The 23,184-nt window shown below is 39.9% G+C and overlaps 1 protein-coding gene across 1 annotated transcript in view; it reads left to right on the forward strand.

The window, feature by feature from the left end:
• Positions 1–7,972: 7,972 nt before the first annotated feature.
• Positions 7,973–23,184, forward strand: part of LOC146966812 (cadherin-12-like) — a 43,912-nt gene continuing 28,700 nt past the window's right edge. The window contains exons 1-4 of the mRNA XM_085763075.1: positions 7,973–8,294; positions 11,746–11,865; positions 13,600–13,767; positions 16,368–16,555. Of these exons, the coding sequence (XP_085619201.1) occupies positions 8,168–8,294; positions 11,746–11,865; positions 13,600–13,767; positions 16,368–16,555 (603 nt within the window). The 5' untranslated portion in view covers positions 7,973–8,167. The remainder of the gene's footprint in view (positions 8,295–11,745; positions 11,866–13,599; positions 13,768–16,367; positions 16,556–23,184) is intronic.

Genomic DNA, 23,184 nt, shown 5'->3' on the forward strand with positions numbered 1-23,184 from the left:
CCAATTTGTGTCTGTAAAACATTCCACATCCTGGCAAAAAGAGATTCAACAAGACTCTGAACTACTTCCTGATCACTGAAACATCCATTTGAAAAAAGCATCAACTAACAGTCTACAATGTTAATCGAAAATGTGTGATAGCCGTGAGCAAGAATCTGAGGGAAAGAAAATGATGAGCGCAAACATAGTTACTCCAACAGATGGTATAAGTTTGGGTGGTAACAGCGATCTCATTTCAGTCCATTGCACTACCTGTTTCTTTTTATAGCTGTCATGTCAACTGGTACTCTGAGCAGAGCATCTTGCTAATTATGCTCATCATGAAAAATGGAGTGTTAAGACATCTTCACTGTAATATGTGTGCATAGCATCATGCCGTCTCTACGAGCCAGCTCTCATTCAGTCACTCTGCATATGCTAACCAGATGCATGTTTACATTTTTGAATTTACATAAGGTTATCACTAATGTCATCATTTGAATTCTTAACGCATAGCCTGTTTTGTTGATTCATGCATTATGAATTGGGAACAACTGTTACAAGAAAGACATTGACTTTTTTTTCTCCTCTTGACTAAAATAATTTATTTTCATTTGGGCACACTATTAAGAAGGTTGGGGCTGTGATAATTCCTCTTGTCTACTGAGCCCAATGGGTGTTTTGTAGTTTAAAAGAAGCCTCTGCTTCCCTATTAACAAATCTTTTTTATATAATTGATTACCATTGTTAGAGTAATGGAATTTTTAATTAATATCAGTCAACTTCCATTTATAATTAATGATGCTATGTGCCTATTCTTTTCACATTTGCATTTGCATTCCATCTTTAATTGTGCAGTTCTGAATCTATTTGCAGGTGCCTCTCCTGGGTACTTGCATTGAATATACTGCAACTGTGAAAAATATGCCATTCTTTCCTTATTCATGTCAAAGGACAACCAAATGTAAACGTCCCATTAATTCTGAATACAGAGTGATCATTATTCAGTACACAAAATTATACGAAAGCCTCATGCAGTTTCAGTCAAGAAAAGAATTGTTTTGGCTGAACAGCATGCTGAGTTATCAATATAGCAGTTATTATCTATATAACAATCAGTGTCACTTCCTATCTGCCTTTGTGCAGTGTAGTGTATGATGGAGGCTATCGAGGCTAAACAATGTTAAGCAATCCAAAACAGTTGGCCTGAAACAGCTCACAACAATGCCAAAAATCTGTCAGGAAGATGTTGATTCAGCACTAGAAGCTGTAGACTTCACTGTAAGTTGCTTGTTATTTTGTCCACCACAAGTGAGTGACAAATTAAGAGGAACCGCTTGTAATATAATGCAATTACAACCAAAAACTGTACATCACGAGGCAGTCTCAACAAAAATAGGACAATACATTTTCACAAGCGTTGCCCTTACTTGGCATTTACGTTGGATTGCATAAGACTGTTGACAGGTGTTTATGTTGCTTCATGCAACCCACTGTATATTTTCCTTCAGCAATGAATTGGGCCCAACCAGTAAAAGATTGTGGACCCTATAATGACTACGATGTTGCAACAGTCCATCTGCCACTCTGATCTCTGCAGTGCGCCACAAGCAAAAAAGGTAACAACTTTCACCATGCCTAATAATTACATCGCTGTTCACTGGTATTGACAATTCATTCGTCTAATGGGACAAATATGTTTGAACAAGTCTGCAACAGTAAGATCTTGAGATAATCTATCATAATGAGGTCAAAGATAAGGTGGATGGATTGAAAGAGATTACAGGATTACTAAACAATAGAAAACAAGATGGAAAATAAATTAAGTGTTATGCAAAACAGCCACTCTTTCAGGATTCACTGCAGCCTGACTAAAACAGAGGGTGGTGGAATGCAGAGTGTTTTATTAAAGAATGGCAAACCTGGAAACACAGGCTTCTGGGGAGCACCTTAGGGCAACAAGACTCTTAAACCACAGTGCTGAGAGCTAAAAAGGCCCAAAAGAAACGGTTTCATTTCATCTGGGCCAATTTAGAATGTAATTCTTGGATTATTCAATTTTCTTTAGATTACATATACTGTAGCTATAAAAGAAAGAAAGAAAAAACACCCATACAGGACTCAACACATGTGCAAGTCACATGTGACATATGCAACAACTCCTTGCATACAGTACAAGTTAAAATTATACATGGTTGCACATATGCAAGTGAATGTTCATTATTCATCAGGAGGTTTTGTCTCTGCATGTTCTGCATTAACTTAGTCTGTTTCACTGCCAGCACTTTCATCTGAATACAGTACAGGTACATTCAGACACACTGAGCTAACCAAGTACCCACGGCTGCTGAAGGCAGTGCTAGGTTACAGAAAGTACAAAACCTGCCAGGACTAGTGTCCTGGGGTCTCATGTACGAAGGTTGCATAATATACGCACAAAAACATGGCGTATGTCCTTTTCCATGCTAACGTTCAGATGCATCAAAAGTGAAATGACTAGAAATGTGCGGTGACCAACGTCTATTTGAACTGTGCGCAGAGCTGCGGCCTGATTAAATAGCGTGTGTACATGGGGGCCGTTCAGATGTAGCGTCTTTTGCGCACATTACTTTCAATGTACGCGCGTCATGTGCGCTCACAACCCAAAACGACGCTGTAGCAGCGCGCATTTGGTGTGACATGCTTGTTTTTTCGTTTCTCTGCTCATTTCACTTTACAACAGACTGTACGTTTTGTTTTTGTTTTTTTCCCCAACATACATGCAGAAGTAATGTAAGCAACCACTGCCAACAACACTGTCACAGTTCAAAAGTATGAGAGGCATGCATGCCAACGCACACTAGGCATGTAAATACTGGCACAATATCATAAAGCCAAGAAATAAGAGGCATTGGAAACCTTAGAAAAGGACCGACTAGAACAGTAGCCTAATAATAGAATCACATCTATACATAAACATGTTGCATTTGTAAATTCTGACAGAGACTTTTCAACTTCACGCCAAAATCCCTGCAGTATGATAACATCATATCACTTAACACTTCTTATCCAAACAAAATTGCTGAATCACTTTTTCAGCTAGTTAAACACACAATGCTGAAAACAAACCCTGCTGGCTTTGTGCCCATTAACGATTAATGAACCATACCTACATTTAAGAGACATGTCATGCCTCAAAATGTTAAATTATTACAACCATTACAGCTTGAAATACTCCCCCAATTTCTCTGATGATATCGTCTCATGCATAATTGCCCGTAACTCCATAAAAATCAACCATCACCAAAACCCACACCACAGGTGGGACAAAACCATGCTCACAGTGGTACAGTGACTAACACCAGCATGTAGTATATGGCAGGCCAGCAAAGCAGCACAGAATAGAATAATATTCTACCTTTTGAAGTCAGAACACCTCCGAAGTGTGTCCAATCTGCCATCTGGTCAGTCACTACAACTAGCTGCAAAAGCCTCAAAATATCCAAGTTTCTCAATATCTTATGACCCGTGTTTTGTCCAGCAACCAGCAATCATACATTGCAGGAAAACTTGAAAACAAAGCTGAAGTGTAAACATTCATAAGTTTCCATCCTTTTCAATTCAATACCAAGCAAATGTCTGTGCACACATAGCAGCAGAAAATACAACAGAATGTCACTCCAGTACAGGCCTGTGCTTATAGTCTTCCCAATAACTTATAATTATTTTTGTTTCTATTAATATAGTTTTATGTCACATTCAAGGTGCAAATGCTGTCCTAGACATATTCAATAAGAAGTTTAATGCAATAATCATTGTTCCTCTGCTCTGCATTACAGCTGGAGGCAACAAAAAAAGAAAATTAAAAACTAATTTTGTGAGTTTCCACAAGTTAATTGTACTTTTGCAATCATCATAATCTGTTTGTTGTTGTTTCTTATCATTTTGATGTGCAATATAAGTTATTATTTGATTTGGAACATGATAGGGACAGTTTCCCCACAAATAGCTTTAATGTAAGGGATTTTTGCACAGACCTGTAGCACTGGTACACCCCACCTTATTCAAGGCAGCTGCATTATCAATGGCACGGCGGCCTCTCAACAAGCAAGGAAAAATAAGAAGAGAAAGAGGCACGGCGGCCTGCAAGCGACACAAAGCAGCCAGGGTGAAATAAATTCATGACCTTACTGTTGATGTCTTCGGGCTCGTTGACAACCCGTCCGTGACTCCAGCTCCCTGCCGTCCAAGCTCCGTCCATTTTCCAAATTTGCGTCGGGAAAACTTCAACGGTGTCCAAAAGTTCAACTTCTCCGTCAAGTCCGTTCAGCTGGAAGAATTCGCCATTTCGTTCAAGGTATCCTGGTTACTCACACACAACCGTTGACATTACGATTATTTAACCGTGGTTAGTTTGGCCTGTCATGGATGTCAACTCCACTCGGTCAATTTCCCAGCTGACTCCCGTTTTCGAGGAGGTGGGGGCTCCTTCAAACTGCTCGGTTTTTAACGCAGACCGTTTCTTCATGGCGAACTTCCTCTTATTTGATATTTAAAGAAAGTCAAAGTAGAAGTTTGCATGTGAGTAAATTTCTCCCTCCAAAACTATTCGAAACGCCGTCACAGCCGTTGACGTATTTCGCGCAGCTGACACTGATTACCTGCTCATCATCTCGCGACAGGTGTGTTGGGTCCTCCTGCAGCTACTCGAGCACCTGCAATTGTGAACGGTCTGTCCTAATCGTTCTATTCGCTCCACATTCATAGTGGGCAGCAACTATTGTGTTAAATAGCACTGAAACAAATTATGAATAAACATAATGGGGTTAAAGAAGGCAAGATGAAAGCTACTGGTCCATGGCTAAAAGTGGCAGGAGGTGATCCCCCCAAACTGATGGAGAGATGGAGCAGGAACCCTGTCCCATTGTATGACATGTGTTTAATTTGAACCCCCTGAAGACATCTGATTGAAGGTATATGTACCATTGTTAATTATTACAGAAAACCAGAATAACAATGCAAAATACTGCGAAATACTGCAAAAGTAAGAGCATAAATATATGTTCTGGTAAAACATCAAATAGATGCAGAGTTAAGTTTTTTCCTCTCAATCCATTCCATCCCTGGGAAAGAGGAAGGGAGAAATGAAACTCCAAATTGCCTGAAAAACATGTCACCGGTTAGTTCAGATCCAGGTTACTGGATGTGAGTGTAATAATATGCCTCTCCTTTCCTCGTTCCCTCACTCTGAATCCTTCAGTAAGTGTTCTACAGTTCACCTGTAACCCCATGTCATTGCACAGGTGGGAGAGTAAAAGATGCTCTGTTTTTCTATGTAAATTTAATTCCAATTTAAAGTCAGGTATGACTTTATGTTCCTTCACAAAGCTACTGGGCTGTAATAAAAAGAAAATTGCCCAAAGCAGTATTTTGTTGTTTTAATGAGGGACATCAATATAAATGAAAAACAAAATGAATGAAATTCCTAATTAATTGTCTTTAATAAAAAGAAGTAGGAAACTTTCCGGAGGCAAAGAAACAGGTCAAGCATGATGACATTAAGTTTTTTGATGCATGGCTGATATTGTTGATTTAGTGTCTCTTGAAGCACTTGAAACATGTTTACTTTTTTAGGTTTACATGCTTTCAAAATTTTCTCTGATTGACTGTGAGGGCTGATCAATTTCAACTTTAGTTGACCCGTAATTTCTTCCCGCAAGACTGGATGAGCTTCTTTCATTTAATTCATAGACTAAAAGAAATCTGAAGGGGAAAAGTTTGCTGTATCCCAATTTAAAAGTTTGGTCCACAACATGGACTGCATTCCTACTCAGTACTTGTATACACCATAATGAACCAACAAGGCCTGCCTGATGTTGAGGCTTATTTGCCTGCAACCACAAATTTAAGCCTTTTTTGGCTTTCAAATGTGGGGGACACAAGATGTAACAGTACAGTTTGTACTATAGCAGATTGAAGAGCATGGAGAAAAGGAGAGAAAGGCAAAAACTCATATCTGGTGACACTGCCTCTTCCATATCTGGGTAACACATCATGTCTTGGAGGCACATTTCACAATTTTGACTATTACTAAGTGTAGATTATTTTTGCTGCAGTTTGCAGAAATCTGTTTCTGTTGAATGGGCCATCAGGTGAACCTTTATGAACTCATGGCCCTTTTCTACTACACAGTTACAGCTCTACTCGACTCGGTTTCGGTCATTTTCCATTACAATTGGTCGCCATAGCGTGGCTGCTACGTCCTCTTTATCTAGCTCTCTTTTTTCAGTCTTTTGTTTAGCCTCCAAACACATTGTCTGCACCTTGTCAAACAACAGCCACAGTACTGGGGCTTATACATAAGGAAACGCCACTTAATTGCATCTAAAACAGAACTGTAAAGAATAGAGATTTTTTTTTAAAGTGGCCGTGCGCATGTCATTATGTTGGGCTTCATCTGTGCAAATATAAATTCATTATCACCCTAAAATAAGCAGAAAGCTTTACTTGCCTGAACTTAGCAATCACTTAGCACCTGCCCAAACATACCCAGCATGCATCTGTTGCTGGGTACAGAAGAATGCGAAGCTCAGTTTGTAATTCACTTTGTTTCATTGTCAGATTGTCTCATTTGTGGAGAAGTATGCTGTTGACATCATTCACACAGACAATATATAATCTACATTTCAGATTTCACGCTCTTTGCAGAAAATGTTATGCGATCTACTTGTCACCCACCAAGGGTCACGTACTAAAAATAATTCATTCATTTGAATAGCAATGAATAATGCACCATGCGTGAGAGCGTTTTAATGCCTTGCAATGCTCGTGTGAACCGGACAATTTGCACTGAATCACCAATAACCCCCAGTGCGTTTTGGGCCCACATCTGCTCGTCTAGCGTTGTTTTGAACCACAACCTACAGAGAATTTATAGCTGCATCTCAAATTTACTCTCCTCTCCTTGGCCGGGGGTTCGCTGGAAAATTGGCTACGTGCAAATGATTGCTCAGTGTTTACAAGTGGGGTAGAGAGAGACTTAATTACTCGTAAAAAAAAAAAAAAGTCAGTGTTGATCCAGAATCTGGATTCATTCAGTCACTCACTGGTGCACAAATAAGAGGGTGATTACAGGCCGGTAATCAGTATTCAGTCAGATGATAGCAGTTGGAAGAGACTAGTTTACCCATCTGAAACAGCCAAAAAATAACCCTGGTTCTACAAATGCATATAAATTAGTATTAGAGCTATTTCAACCAAGGCAGGAGGTTGATTCCTGTTCGACAGTGCTGGTGGAAAGTCCATACCATTGATAAGAAGGCAAAAATCAATGTCCATTCTGTATATGATGGTGATCATATTGCATTAGAGTCTTTACATTTTTAAAATGCTTTGAACAGTATAACTGATCTCTGCAGGGAGGTAAACATAACAATGTCAATAGGCTTGCTGCCAAAAGACTCAAATGTGTTTGTGTTGAACAAAGACAGCTGCATTGGCCCTGGATCTATATTAATAAGGATGTTCTCTGACTGGAGTGGTGATATTCTGCTGCTGCTCAGAGTCATCTGGTCACAGGCCTTTGCTGTCAGGTTATAGTATTAGAAAATGTTCCTGTGGAAAATGACTATTTACCTCTTGCTGTCACACTCTGATCTTTACCACTTTGAGAAAAAAAACTCCCACCTCCTATCACACACAAGCAAAAGGTTTTGAGTCATGCTTGAATAGAAGTGTGTCCAAGATGTTGAAGACTTATCACTGCAGCATAATTGCACTGAGAGAATACATTATTTATGAGCGATTTAGCCTCATTAATCTGTGAAACGTTTCCGAAAGTACGATCATTTTATTTTTCTCATGACTTAGTGTTTTGCAGATCTTTGCAGAGACACGAATTTGCTCTTTGATGCTCAGTCAGTTTCCTTGACTGTTTCTCTGAAATAGTGTTCTTTGACAGCTCTTCCCCAGCGCTTTCAATGAATCATTATCTGTGCCAAAGTTTGCACTCAACCTGTCTTTTTCCTATTTTGTCTTGCAGCTGCACACTGACCTCGATAAGGGGGACAGTGCGGTGAAGTACACTCTCTCGGGGGACGGGGCAGGCTCCATTTTCACAATTGACCAAACAACGGGGGACATCCATGCCTTAAGGAGTCTTGACAGGGAGGAAAAGCCTTACTACACCCTGCGCGCCCAGGCTGTCGACATGAACACCAATCGGCCCCTGGAGCCTGAATCTGAATTTGTAATCAAGGTTCAAGACATCAACGACAATGAGCCAAAGTTCCTGGAGGGACCGTATACGGCCAGCGTACCTGAGATGTCACCAGTAGGCAAGTAGCCATCTGAAGTGATTTGTTCTGCCCACTAAAGATAGAGAGGCCGGTGCTCTCATTAATGAATTGGAAATCTTCGCAGTAAAAGCTCTGTTTTCTCCTCCTTAACCGAGGAAGACAATAGTGGAGTTGCAGTAGCATCACAGGCGCAACCGGAGAGGCAAAGCTGCTCCCTTCCATCCCACTTTGACATGTCAAAGATCCAGTTATTCCTGGTGTGCCCTGAGTGTATTTCACAGCTCTAGTCTTTATACCCGCACCATCCCCAACCGCCCTCACCCTCCCCTGGGAGAACAGATCAAGGTAATTCGCTGAGAGAATGGTTCCTCTTGTTCTGAATGGCAATGAAGCTCTCAAAACTCCCAAATCAGCAGTCTCTAGAGTGCAAGTAGAAAGCAGGCACAAGGCAGCCTACCCTCCTTGTGAGCACTTGACATCATACACTACAACACAAACTGTTTATTGTAGAATCAGAGGAGCAGAACAGAGATAAGCTTTTAACACCACCCACAGATGATCAGTCAGATTGCTTGGCAGATAAATAGTCAGTTTTGTTTTACATAATCATTTGGACATTTCTGTAATTCTTCATGTGTGCCTATCAAACAATGTCGACATGTTTAGGTTATTCGGGTAAAAGAAGCATTGTTCCATTATCTTTAACACTTTAAAGGGATATTCTGGCAATGCTGTATAAGTAATTGGTCATACAGTATAAAAGATGAAGATATACTTACCCAGACACCACAGTATGTGTCATACCACAAAACATCTACATTTCCCATAATGCACCTGGATACCATACATAAAGCTCACTACAACTCTTAACACCAGGTTTCTGTAATGAGTTCAAAGTCTTAAGACGACTAGGACACGTAAGACAACTGTTTTCACAGGCAGAGAACTCATTGTGATAAGCAAAGTTACACTTCATGTGCTTGCTTCTTTTAATAGCAGGAGTTTAAATTAATCACACATGATTGATAATGGAAATTATTCATGAAAATAATTCCAGCCAAAAAAAACAAAAAACGACTGATTGCTTTTTAGGAGGAGGCTAAATTTGAATGTAAAGTGTTTTGTTAAATCTATTTGTTAAACAAATAGTACTGTAGAAGAAAAAAAAACAAGAAATAAATCTGAATAAATTTCTACATACAAATAAAGAGTGATTACTGTCCAAAAGAATCAAACAGAATCACACAGTGGGCATTTAAAGTCAATCAAATTAGAATTTCTGATTTGGACACAAAACCAAATAAAGTCTGGGGGTAGAACTAACATTCACCATCTCACAGCTGATTCCATATAAAACTGTAAGGCACACTGAGAATTGTTTCCAAGCTCTGCAGAATAACGATGCCATTGGAAAATATCTTTGTTTACAATTCATTTGTGATTCTAAAAAATTCCCTGCACAGTTTGCGTAAGAAGTTATCTTTACTTCCAGTGCAAAAAATAACACACCACAGGAGAGGCAGCCATTGTATAAACATCAAACCAGCTAAAGTCTTTATCAATATTTATACCAGCGAGACTCGTGTGATCAATGGGTTCATTAACTGTTACACCCCTCTTGTTGTCTTTGGCTAGAACGTCCCTGTGGATGTTTCTGTGTTAGCGGGGCAAAACAAAACTGAAGAGAGGCTTCCTGAACATAAATATGCAATAATGTTTGGTAATGGAGACTAATCTATGGCCAAATATTTTTTTAAAATACAAGTGGCGTAATCCACTGACTGCCCTGGAGTTGTTACCAATGAGCTTATCCATGATTAATTTAGAGAAACTTACACATAAAATAAAAAAATAAAGATGCTTCAGAGAGTTGCCTGAAAAGACAGTGTAATCACCACAAATGTCTTGGAGGAGTTTGTTCATTTCACTCCCTACAAGCATACATTTTAATGTATTCATACTTAACTTTCCCTCTTTCACATGTACCTGTGCCGTCCTCTCCCAATCAGACCAGTCCTATTATTGCATTCAATTATTCTCTTTTCATCGTCATGTTTGAATATAAACTATGTTTGCAAATGCAGTAGGTTGATTGGCTACCTCTGGATTGTATTGTGACATTACAATAAACAGTGGAAAGCTGTAATGTAAAGAATATTTAATAAAGTCAGACACATAATCAACATTTTACAAAACCCTTGGCTGCATCCTCCTCCTGTGTTTACCTGCAGTGTCCTCTGAAGCAATTCTTTTCACCTAGCCATTACTCACACGCCTGAATTACCATCATTATAAGAATGGATTTAATGTATTTTTCTGGCTTATGTGTAGTCTCACGCCAAGGAAAAGGCGATCACCTTTATCGCCCGGGAATGTGTAGGTGTGAGGCTTTTACACTCGCTCTACATCTGAGGTCTTGGTGCTGCGGATTCTCTCTCCTTGGCTGAATTGAAAATATTGTGTTAATGTATTATCTCATCTATTGTTTATTCATGTTGAGCACAATGCAGTCCTTCTCTGGTATGTCTAATCAGGAATGTGTGGCTTTGTTAGCGAGGATTGAGACACTAATCGCTCGCACCTAATGTTTTAATGCCATTGTTACCATCTGCTCAGACTACAAAGCCTATTTAATGTAGAGCAAGTTCTTTACAGGTGACTGGGAGCTTACCAGAATCTGAAATGACCGTGTAAATGCCATCCCTGTGGTCAGTGTCTCCTGTTGTTCATTGTAAGAATCCCATCTCCAGACATTCCCTATTTTACACAGCATGCATTTAATCCAGCCAGATGTGGGTATGTGATTGATACATGGACATGTGCACACAGAGCTGTCTGCCTGTTAAGACATCCATGTCAACCTGCCTGCAAGGAGGCTTCCCAACGCATATGCCCATCTGCCCACACACCAGGCTTGTTGTTTGTGTCTTGGAGTTATAAAATAGTAAAGCTGACAAGACACTTTTAGCTGTCAGTTGCTCAAACTAGAAACTTTTGATTGAATCTGCCGACTTTAAATTAAGGACCATGTTAATGGAATGGTGTTTTCAATGCCAGCTAGTTAAGAGAGATGAGCCTAACCCACAACAAGTAATTATTCTGTCCCTGTTACTGCTGAAGTTTGGAAGCCTGCCATTCTAATACTATTCTCTCCATGGACCTTTTGTTTTGTTAATGGTAGCATTGTTTAATGAATGGCTTATTTCTTCTTAATAATAGCCACTTACTACTGCTACAAATGTGCAAATCAAAACATACAACGGGAAAGAAAAATTGAACAACTTCCCAGCACACTCCTCCTCATCGCAGTCTATCAGGGACCTTGACTGTTAAGCATATAAATGTATCTTTCACAGTTGTGATTCATCATTAATTAGTGTCAGGTGAGATCATCCAGGAAAAAAAGACAAACCTCAAACAGTCTGGATTTCAGTCCCACGGGGAAACAAATTAAGTCAGAGTCAATAAGCCGTCCCATTATTTTCCACAGGGACGTATGTGACGCAAGTGACGGCCACAGATGCAGATGACCCTACCTATGGAAACAGCGCTCGAGTGGTGTACAGCATCCTCCACGGCCAGCCGTACTTCTCCGTTGACCCCAAAACAGGTGAGGCACTCATCCCTCTTTCTGCTGATTATTGATGTGAAAGAGTAAAGTTCAGAAACATCTTTATATTTTACTTTAAATGCGCGAGTCAGAAAAGGAGTGCCTCTGTTTTATGTGGACCTTTGCAATTGCGGCGAGGCAATCTTGCAGTGAAATAAGGTTATCTAGGTCATTAGTCTTGAATGATATGAGTGATTGAGTGTCTTCTAAACAGCCGACTAGTGGGACTATACATCAAGACAAAAAAAAAAAAAAAACAGGCCTAAGCACTGAGCCTTGGGACAAAAAAGGACACAAGAAGACAGTGAAATATTTATTTGATAGACTCAATTCAGGCATTCTCTATTATCGGTGAGGGTAATTTACGATATCAGAGATTTGAAATATTTGTTTTGGAGAGCAAAAGATAAGAAAGCCAGACGTAACATTTATTTTGGGTATGGCTCTAAACGCGTTAGGGTGGATTTGCAGTATGTCATCACTTTTCGCAACATATCAAAACGTTAGGTAAACCTATAAAAACCGAGAGTCTCAGCTTCAGGAAACAAACTGCTATCTCTAACCCACCAGTGGTTTTCTGAACCATTGCTGCAAGGATACTGGGTAGTCAGTGTTGTGCACAGTTAGTCAGCAAACTGCCTCAAGCAGGTGCCTTAAAACAAACAAGCACAATAACAACTGATGCTGAAACATCAACTGTTAGTTATTTTCTTTTTGATTTCAACCTGCCCTTTGTTGGATCGGGCACATGGTGTCATACCAAGTAAAAAGGGTGCAGAGTGGCAGCAAGGGGTGTTGTGGCACATGACTCCTCTACATCTAAAAAACCTCCATCCAACCAGTGTTTGCCGGCAGTGGGCCGCTGTTGGCTTACTATCTGGCACAGTTCAAAGCATATGAAAATAGGTTCATACATATCACACGGGCAGATTCTGCGGAATCTGCTGCTGATTATGCTGCTAACAGAGCACATCCTGTGACTGTATTTCAAACTGATGCTGGAAAAAATCAAACTGTTAAAGTAAATGTTTGCCCTGCTGGGCCTGCATCTATCTCCAAATGCACATCAACAAGTGGAACAAACGCTGGGAGGGAAAAGGTGAGCATGGGGAGGAGGACGATAACAACATAGGTAATTCAACCTTGCACGTCACGGGAATTATCTCTGCCAGACACTTTTTTTTTTTAAGTAAACATAGTCTTTGATTTTAGAATCATGTATGTTAGGAGTCAGTGTATGAAATGGAACATCGTCACATCGGCACTATACTTCAGAGTCAGAGAGGGAGGATGAAGTGCAGACCCACCTATATATACGCCCGCTCTCGTTTAGCCTGCCAACCTCCCACTGACCTAGCAATTAATCTGCAGTACAAACACTCTCTGATCTCAGGGTCTCTGATCCTCAAGTGAATCATCATATGGCTTCACAAGAGTTCCCCATTGAATGTCAAGTGTCTCCAGTTTACGAAATGACCTCTATTTCAGCTTTGGTCAGGGGCACATGTGCAGCTTCTTATTGGGGGAGTGAACTCTTTAGGTGGAAAAAATATTGCGCGTTTTGAAGTAAATTGTACATTTGGCAGCAAACACATTTCAGGGGATTTTATGTGCAGGTTTCTTTTCTGCTCTGTCCTTTATATCTCAGTATCTCTGTCTCCCGCTATCTCTTCTTCTTTCTCTATTTCTCGTTTTTTATTATCTGTACTTCTCATCAATCTTGTCTCACACCAGGGGTTATAAAGACAGCCTTGCCCAATATGGACAGAGAGGTGAAGGAACAGTACCAGGTATTAATCCAAGCCAAGGACATGGGGGGCCAACTAGGGGGGCTGGCCGGGACCACCACCGTCAACATCACGCTCAGCGATGTCAACGACAACCCACCCAGGTTCTCGAAAAGTGAGTACCCTTTAACACTAACACACAACACCAGCCTTCAACTTTGGAAAAACGGTAATATTGCGGACGACCTTACGCAGGTTGATATATTTTATGATGGGAAAATAAACACTGTGCAATTACAACCGGGCAGAGGGTATCCATCACATCTACTCTGTGTAATTGGTTTTCATTATTTGTCATTATGCTTTGTCGTAAGCAAAGGTCTGTTTATTTAGCATGATTGCATCTACAGCTACTACTCCTGGCAAATAAACCAGGATTTGTGTTATTTCACTCTAGGGGCATCTTTCTATATTTAGATCATCAGGCTTGAGCATGATGGTGCTGCACCGGGGATTGAGTCAGTGTATTTAAACACTGTCTCTTATCCCGTATTTTATATAAGCTGCTAAACCAGATTAACTCGATTGTACTATTCACCGGGTCATGTAAAACGCTGGTATATGGTAACTGTATGCATACTGATATACAAAAGTGTTTCTACATGTAGGCATTGAATACTACACGTGTGTAAAATGTGCCCTCCTCCAAAACAGCAAGTGTATGACAGGAAAGCAAAACGACTGTGCTGTACTGATGCAGTCTCTTCAGGTATTTTGAGGTGACACCGTGTGGTCTCCTCTGAATGTAAATTCAAGCAGTCAGACGGTCAAGCTCCTTTGGCTGTGTGGAAAAGATGATATTTCCATAATGCTGTCACAGCACAGGGGTGTGGGCCAAGTATGGCGCCTCCTCTGCCCTGTCCCAAATCCTCTCTTTGTCTTCTTCTCTTTCCTGTTTATAGAGGGCTTACAGGTAAAAAAAAAAACCAAAAAAATAAAACAACTACTATATTTGTTCCTGCTATACTGGAGGATCTCATCGGATTTCTCATCAATTTTAATGTACATATTATATTGATGCATGAATGCATGACACATCTGTCGTTTTCCAGACAGATTATGCATTTGTGAAGTCAATCCCATAAACCTCTGTGATGGCACCAGAGGTGGTTGTTACTGCAAACCCTGCAGAGGTCATGAGTAATAGTGGTGTACAGCACCTTTATCTGGCTTTGCTGAATTATCCTACAGTAGAAGCTTCTTTTTAGATACCGACAATAATGTGCAGCAGCTGTTTGTTAACTACTCTTAACCTGCACCTCTCTGCATATCGGCAAGGGAGCTAGCAAAAAAAAGTTGCAAGGATGTGAACCCTAAAGGACTTTTATAAATGAATGCATGTCCTTGAAAGTACTTGATTATTTATTGAAATTATAGTACCTAAAATAACCCCTATGCCTCAGCACCCCGTCTATCTATCCTAGGATCAACGCTGAGGAAAAACCCAAGATCCACAGTAAAATTGCAGAATGACAAATGAGGAGCAGTGCAATATCATACACAGAGGTACCAGTATCTTATAGTGTAGCGTGACCTAATGTATTGCACTGGCTGTAAACAACATTTAATGCAGCATTTTTCAATAAACTAAGAAAGGGCATTCACTTGTGTTTCAGCACATTTATTCCGGTCCTCCACTGAGAAATAAGAAATAACCTCTCCTCCAAGCAGCATCTTTTTTCAACCTTCTGGTGCCGAGTGTCTGACACTCGGGCTTATCGTAGACATTTATGTTCAACTTCATCCATCTCCAACTTGCCATTGTGTCAAGAAGAGATGGAGTTTATATAGAGTCATTCATCCCTTCCCTCTGTGGCACATTGTCTTCTCTTAGATGTATTCATTCTTCAGCTCAAGTTGGGGTTTGTTCCTCATATAAGAGGCGAATAAATCAAATTTTAGGCTGTTTCTTTTTTTCTTTTCTTTTTTTGCTGCAGGGAAGTGTGTTAGGGATTTGTTTAATTAAATGTGAATGTGTTAAGAATTTGGTTCAGTGAATGTAAAGCTAAAGCCTTCCAGAGCCACTATGTTTTTGTAACCACTAATGGAAAATCACAGATCATCATGAATAGTCCCTTAATGAAGGTTGTAGCATTTGACACAGTACCTGCTTGTTGAGTAATATTGAGAATTAATGTCAAAAGGATTTGCTGACATGTATTGAGCATGAAAAAGCAGGTGTAATTGTGAACTGTGTGTCCACAGCATCTCTATGACAACAACAGGTGCAGATTTGTTATGTAACAGTTAAGTTTCCACATGTCTGGTGCAAGCAGACGCTGTTGTTTGAACAGCGAGTGAAGGAAAACACAGAAGGGATCAATTTCTATCTATTGTCAGTTGTAGGTCACATTTAAGAAAACCACTCTTTGTTGGTTTGTAGATTTCTTCCTGAGTTGTCAGCAGTGATTTGTGCTGTCATGAGTATTGAAGCCTCTGGGCTCTTGTGTTTGTTGATCTTACAGGTTTAGCCAGCCAATTATAAGTAGCAGAGCAGCCTTGATGTCCAGACGCATCAAAATTGAATAATGTCATGCCTATTGCCAAAGGCCTGACTTCAGACAGAAAGCATATCAGCTACTTGCCTGTGGGTGGATAAAACATCCTCTGGTGGTGAGAGACTAAATAAAGGACAAGATGTGAAGAGCTCAGTGTTTCCATCCAAATCAAGCGACGATAATGAATGACTAAGTCCAGCCTGATGTTTGTTCACAGGTTTCTTTCACCTCAGAGTCCCTGAGTCTTCTACAGTGGGGTCGACCGTGGGGAGAATCAAAGCCCATGACCTGGACATCGGAAGAAACGCCGAAGTGGAGTACACCATTGTGCCAGGTGATGGAGGCGCCATGTTTGACATCACCACCAATGAACACAACCAAGAGGGGATCATCATTCTCAGAAAGGTATGAAATGTCAGAAATTACCACAAAACTGTTGAACAAATTTTCATATAAAAGCTGAATAACAGCCAACCAGGACAAGGGCTAATTGAGATTGGAAAAAAACACTTGAGGGTTTCACATTACCTTGTGTGATTCACATTGTAAATTTCCACAAAACCAATTTATTCTGTTTATACTCACCACCAGTATAACTTTTACTTCAAAATTTCCCTTTTGTTTTTCCCAGTTGTTAAGCTGCTGTCAGAAAAGCTCAAGACCATGACTTTTCACATTAAAAAACAAGGGTGATTTTAATGTGAAATATTTGCTTAGCTCAACAATGAAGTAAAAAAAAAAAAGACTTAAATGGTTGAAGAAAGTGGTTTTCTGAGAGCAGCACTGGTATGACATGACTCTGCTCTGGATTGATAATTATGAATTTCTAAAGACAACAAGGCAAACTTTGAAATGAAAGCCTCTAATATGAACCAAATATTTAAAGACCAGTTGTTCCAGCCACTGAGGCAAATTTTTGAAAAATATATTCAGGATGTTATGTGTATGCTAATGGACTTCTGAGGAAAATGTTCTGAGTTTTTTGTATGGCATGTTGGATGTGGCCTACTACCACGCTACATCTTGACAACACCGTATCATGTTATAAAACACTGTGACAATATGAAAATTCATAATTAAAAATAATTACATATTATGTAATATATAGTGTACAATTCCACACCCTTCTCCTACTGCTGTTGTATTGGTGGGACACTGCACACTGAATCATCAGTTTACGATGATTTAAAAAAAAAAAGAAAAAAGATATTGCTAGGGACAGTAAATGGAACCTATGGGACGTAACATAAAAGAAAGAAAAAAAACAAAAAACAAACATGAAACTTTATGCATACATACACACATATATGCCTATATACTGTATATATATATATATATATATATATATATTGCTTTCCTCAGCAAAGCAGAGGCAGATATGTTACACCTGGGGAGGAGGGGGTGTTACTGCACTCCTAGCACCCCTACTTCCCACAGGTATGCAATTCTGTGTGTTATATTTACACCTAGATACTCCTCAGCAATAATATTCCACTGGTGTGCCTGCTGTTATGGAGCACTGTGGAAAGTAGCCTTTTTTGACATTTACATTATTTTCCATCAATAACAGAAACATCTCAAGGCAAAACCACAGGCGCAGTAACATTTAATTATAAATATCAAAATAGGAAAGAAAATTGGATAAATAGAAGATATATAATAAAATAAATGATAATACATATGTCATTATACAGCACTAGCAGGTCACTCTGCAGATATAAAGGCTGAACCCATGATCTTTCAGTCGTCTGATGTTGCACTCTAACTGTTTGTCTTGTTGCTGCCTGTGCCTTAAAGCACAGTTCAGAGCAAAAACATTACTCCCTCTGAGTGCCTGTGTTATATGAAGCATTCACTCAGCATGTCAGGGCTCATTTCCTATGCCATATGTTCTTTTTTGCTACATAGATTAATATAGCCAGTGCATAGTGACCCACAGCAAGAGGTCTTGGTCTTGGGGTTGTGCTATCTTTGAACCACAGCACAAAAGTATCTCATTTAATACCAACTTTTACCACATATAGAGCATTCGTAGAGCCTTGATATCGCTTCACAAAATGGCAAGTGGCACAAAAGCAGCAGTGATATGAGAGAAATTTATTACTCTGACGATAAACCCCTGGAGATCTATCATCTCATTTTCAAGAAGGAGGGGGGGGCACAACTGCTGGAGGTGAAGAAAAAGGACATTACAGCCACAGACTAAAATTAGAGGGAGAAATAGAGTAGTGTAGTCAGTGCAATAAGTACTAATGTACTAAATAGCCAGGCTATAATGAGATGTATTATGCGATCAATTATTAACTTTAGCCTATATATTAAAAAATTATAAACCTCTGTACCAAAACTCATTCATTCATACTTAAATAATATCATGACCTCATGTCTCTAGGATCATAGGAATACATTAACATGATCTTCCATTCCTTTAAAATATACCCTACCACCGTGTTTTGTTTTGTTTTGTTTTCTCTCAACAATGCTACAAATAGGAACCATACGTCTGAACTTGGATAAGAGGACACTGAGTAATAGATTACAAGCTCCGCAGGATGAGCCTCATAACATCATCTTTCATAATGTTTTCATGATGTTCTGGTTTATTTAGTGAAAATCTCGCTATTAAAAGTATTCCCTCATTTGTGTACGTTCTCAGCTGTGCTGTGACACCCTCCTTAGGGTACGCCTTGTTAAAGACTTGAAGATCCATCATACCCAAACATACTAAATTGAGATAATATAATTCCTCTTACCCACAAGCTCAGCTGCAGAAAGCAAGAGCGCGGCGTTATATCCCTCAAGACACTGAAAGCATTCAGCTCAGTGACAGTGGATGGTTAATATACACTGCGAGTGCAGCATGGGCAGGGAATGTACGTACAAAGGTACACTTACTTATGAAATTGTGAGACAAAAAATATATTAACAGAATTATTTGCACTAATGAAATCATCATTAGACAGACCTTGTCTACATTTGGTAATATTCAGAATGTATGTGTGCTGTGCAGAGGCTCCCTTGTGCCTCAAGCTTTACTGGCCAGCCTGGTTAGAAAGAATGTGTGTTGTGCAGTTTTCTGCACTTTATTAATTGTTACCTCTCACTGCTCAGTGTCTTGAATGCCCCGTGCAGCAGTTAAGAGGCATATAGTATGAATGGTGCCCACAGCCCAAAATACACAGTTGCACACAGATGCAGTTTATTGTGCACACTCACTCATATGCAGGCAAACATGTAGAAATATAAGCATTCACTCTGCTTTTGTGTTGCGCTCTCGGGCTGACTCGCTCACACAAGCCCTACACATTGATTCCTTCATTCTCGCTGCTGCATTTCCCTCTGGCAGGATGCAGTAGACCCCTGTGGTGAGTTTAAATGCCGTTTGCTGTCAGTGCTATTGAGGTTCAATAGGGAAAAAAAAGAACTGCAGAGCAATGCTAAGATTGCATAATGCAACAGTCACAGAATGTCTCAGCGATACGACAAAGGAGAAAAAAATGTCAGTGTCAGAAAGTGAAGACTTTTGTAAGCAACGCTATGATGCACCAAAGAGATGGATTCCCTTTTCTGGATTCAGCTCTCTGGTTATTTTCCCAAAATACTGTTGTGTCATTATTTCCATATCAACACCATTAAAATACTGTATGTGTATGTGGAAAGGCAACAACTCACTCTGTTTTAGCATCACGTCAGTGACGATTTGGGGAGAGCAAAAATCATTATTTCCCAATAACGGATATCTCATCTAATTTAATCACACAACATTGTGGGTGTTTTCTGTTGCTGTGACACAGAGGCTGCCCTGCTGTAAACAAACAACTGTATTATGACCCATAGTAATGTTTTATTGTCAGGTGACCTCTAGAGGCTGCAGTAATTATAATGAGAGCAAAGCAGGAAGTCGTATATAGAGCAACAAAGTCTGTTGCACTGGGAGAAGCTTCAGGGTGATAGATGGCTCGACAAAACACATTTAATGTTGTGTCTTTTTTTCTTTTATACATGACCGTTCCACAACCTTTACTATGTATTTACGATTGTTGCTATGACAATGAAAATCCTGTAACCCTAAGGACATAATTATTTTCAACCAAACTGAAATCATTTCTGAAAGCTAATCAAGAATAGTAGTTATTGTGCCTGATAATTCCACAAACGTAACTCCATGTTCCCTATTTGTTAATGTTACCATGATAATAAAGATTTGGTATGCCTGCACTGTCATTTGTGTACAATATGGTTACATATGCCTGCAGTTTAGAAGACAACAATTATTGTATTTACAACCAAACCTCAAACTTTTGGATGACTTTCTCCAAAACTTTTTTGCCTCTTTAGATGCAAATTCATTTCGGGAAAATTAAAAAAAAAAGCAGCTTTCTCATTAAATCTAGCCTTTTCCATGCAAATTCACAAAATACTTTCAAGAAGTGGCAATATATCTGTTTTTGTCACTTGTTTCATTTCAGGCAAAGAGCATATATTTCATCTGATTGCAAAAGTAATAAAAGAAAAAAAATGTGTAGCCAATTCTATCTGGTTTTGTGCCTTTCAGGGTATTTCTGATGTAAGTGTCTAAAATGTTCTTTGGGGGAATGCAAATCTGCATTTGTTTTTACGATGTATCAGTCTGAGGTATTCGTTAACTGGTACATTTTTAGTACATGCCCCAGCACACAATCGCACAAAGGTGTGTGATCCTTTGATCCCCAAAAATATGCAGCTGAGTGAGTAATTGATTCCCTGCTCAGTGTAAGAGCCCCTTCCGTTCTCTATGTGCATGTGTATGTGAGCACCTCTGTGTGTAAATCATGAATATGTGCACGTACTGAATGTATGAATGGCTCTTATAGTCGTACCCATATATCACTGTATAGTGACCTTCTCATTTGGCAGTAATGGAATAACAGAATGTGACAGAAAGCAATTATGATGTAAATGAAGACAGTTATTTGTTTATATTATGTACACCCTCAATGGATGGAAAGGATGCATCTTTCCTCTAATTGTTTTATTTCCAGTGTTTGATATGCTGCCATGACAACAATGGGGCAGCGTGATATAGTCCCTACACTGGGAGACTGCTGTACAAAGCTATTGTTGATGGGGGACATTCTGAGCCCCTTTAACTGACCAAGCCTCCCACAGTGTAATTTTCCAAACAACATGTGATCCTACACATGTGAGATTGTGATATTGGCAGGACACGGACAGAGGGAGAAGGAGGGGAGAGAAAGAACGAACTGTGCCTCGGAAAGATGTGGGGAGTATGTAGCTGAAGATGAAGCCTTTATGAGTTGTTCGCTGTGTTCCCAGAATACTGACCCGCCCACGGACTTGTCTTATTTCAGATTGGTTGGATATCCCCAGAGACAGGTGTGCAAATGTGTGCAGACAATCCTTCTCTCTACCCATCTCCCTCTTTTTCTTTTTCTCTTTCGACTTGCCTCCCTCACACACCCGTTGAAAAAACACAGCAGGACAGACACGAGAGTCACATTGTACAAAGAACAGAGTTTGGCAGACCCCAAATTACAGACTCGGGGAAGGTTGGTTATGATAAGAGGATCAGGCTGAGTAATGGGTTCAAAGGATGATCATCTGTTTCCCAGTCTGCCGATACAGGGGGAGAGGGAGAAAAAAAAGAGGCACAGAGGCATGGATGGGGTTTTCACATCCCATCTGCAAAACATAAGATTATGGGAGACAATAGGTAAATCCACCAATGAATTTCCCAGGGAAACATGCAGACAAATGTGTGCGCTCAGAGCGACATACTGTACATGAATAAGGACGTGAAAAAGACGCAGGCTCATTCAAACACTGCCATGCATACGATACAGTATGCGCAGGGCAGGAACACTGATTGAGTTTCAGAATGATAACCTTGGGTTGTGTGTGGTAAAAGAATTGTTAGTCAGATTAAATGTCGTTTGTCCATTCGCGTGTTTATTTACCTTCTCCTGGGAGGGGGAAAAAAAAGAAAAAAAGATGGCAGATATGCGTAATTGAAATTTGCTTCTCTAAGCCTAAAGGAACCGCATTGTTTAATGACAGCATGGGTGGCATAATAGTTGCTGGCTCACATTCAGGGAATCAATTTTAATACAGGACTATCTCCTCACTCTACAAACTCAGTGCCCCCAGCGCCCACAGTGCGTTGAATAAAGAGCATTCGCTGCAGACCTTTTGGCACTGCCTCCAAATCTATTGCCCTGTACAAGATGTTCAAAAACAATGTAGAGACGAGCAAGTATACTCGTAAGGCTTCACTTGGATTTAGCTGTGAAAGATTTAACAGAAACAGCAGTGTGACAAAGTATGACTAAGAAGTAAAAGTGAATTGATGGTTGCTTCATTCTTTGGAGTGCAGCTAAGGTGTTATGAGGTTATTTCTAGATTGGTTGCTAAGGCGTTAGAGCACTTACTGTGCATCACAGTGGTTGCTACAGTAATACATACTCAATGTTGATAGGGTATCTGTGACTCAGGATGGTGCTTTTGATTCATGACTACTCCTGTATTCATGTCCTTGAGCATTACATTGAACCTCAGTTGCCCCCAGTGGCTAGGCCTGGGGCCAAAAGAGGCGCAGTGTTAAGTTGAAAAGTATTAAATGCAGTTGATTTGCCAGCGTGTGAGGTCACCCTGGTGTTAGGTTGTTTTCATTTTTGGCCTTCCTGTGCAATTGCTAGGGTGTAATATACAATTACAGTAATAACTTTGAATCAGATGAATACACTAAACTACATGTTGCAGCACCACTATTCGACTCATCGTAATTCCGGAGCAGGTTGTTTTTCGAGATGGTATACAACTGATTTATCACCGCAAATGGATTTGACACGAGACAACAAGGTCTACAAAAATTATCCAGTGATTCATCCATCTTGCATAAGGTGACATTTTTCCCCACTTCCCAAGAACATCACATCTGTGTAATTAATGTTGTAGTGTTGCGTGGCATTTAAGAAAAGAGAGGAGTGCAAAACTGATAAACATTTGCATACAAAACAAATGCCACTAATCGCCTG

This window comes from Trachurus japonicus, chromosome 20 (assembly GCF_045865225.1).
Source record: "Trachurus japonicus isolate A0001 chromosome 20, Traja_1.0".
Taxonomy (NCBI): domain Eukaryota; kingdom Metazoa; phylum Chordata; class Actinopteri; order Carangiformes; family Carangidae; genus Trachurus; species Trachurus japonicus.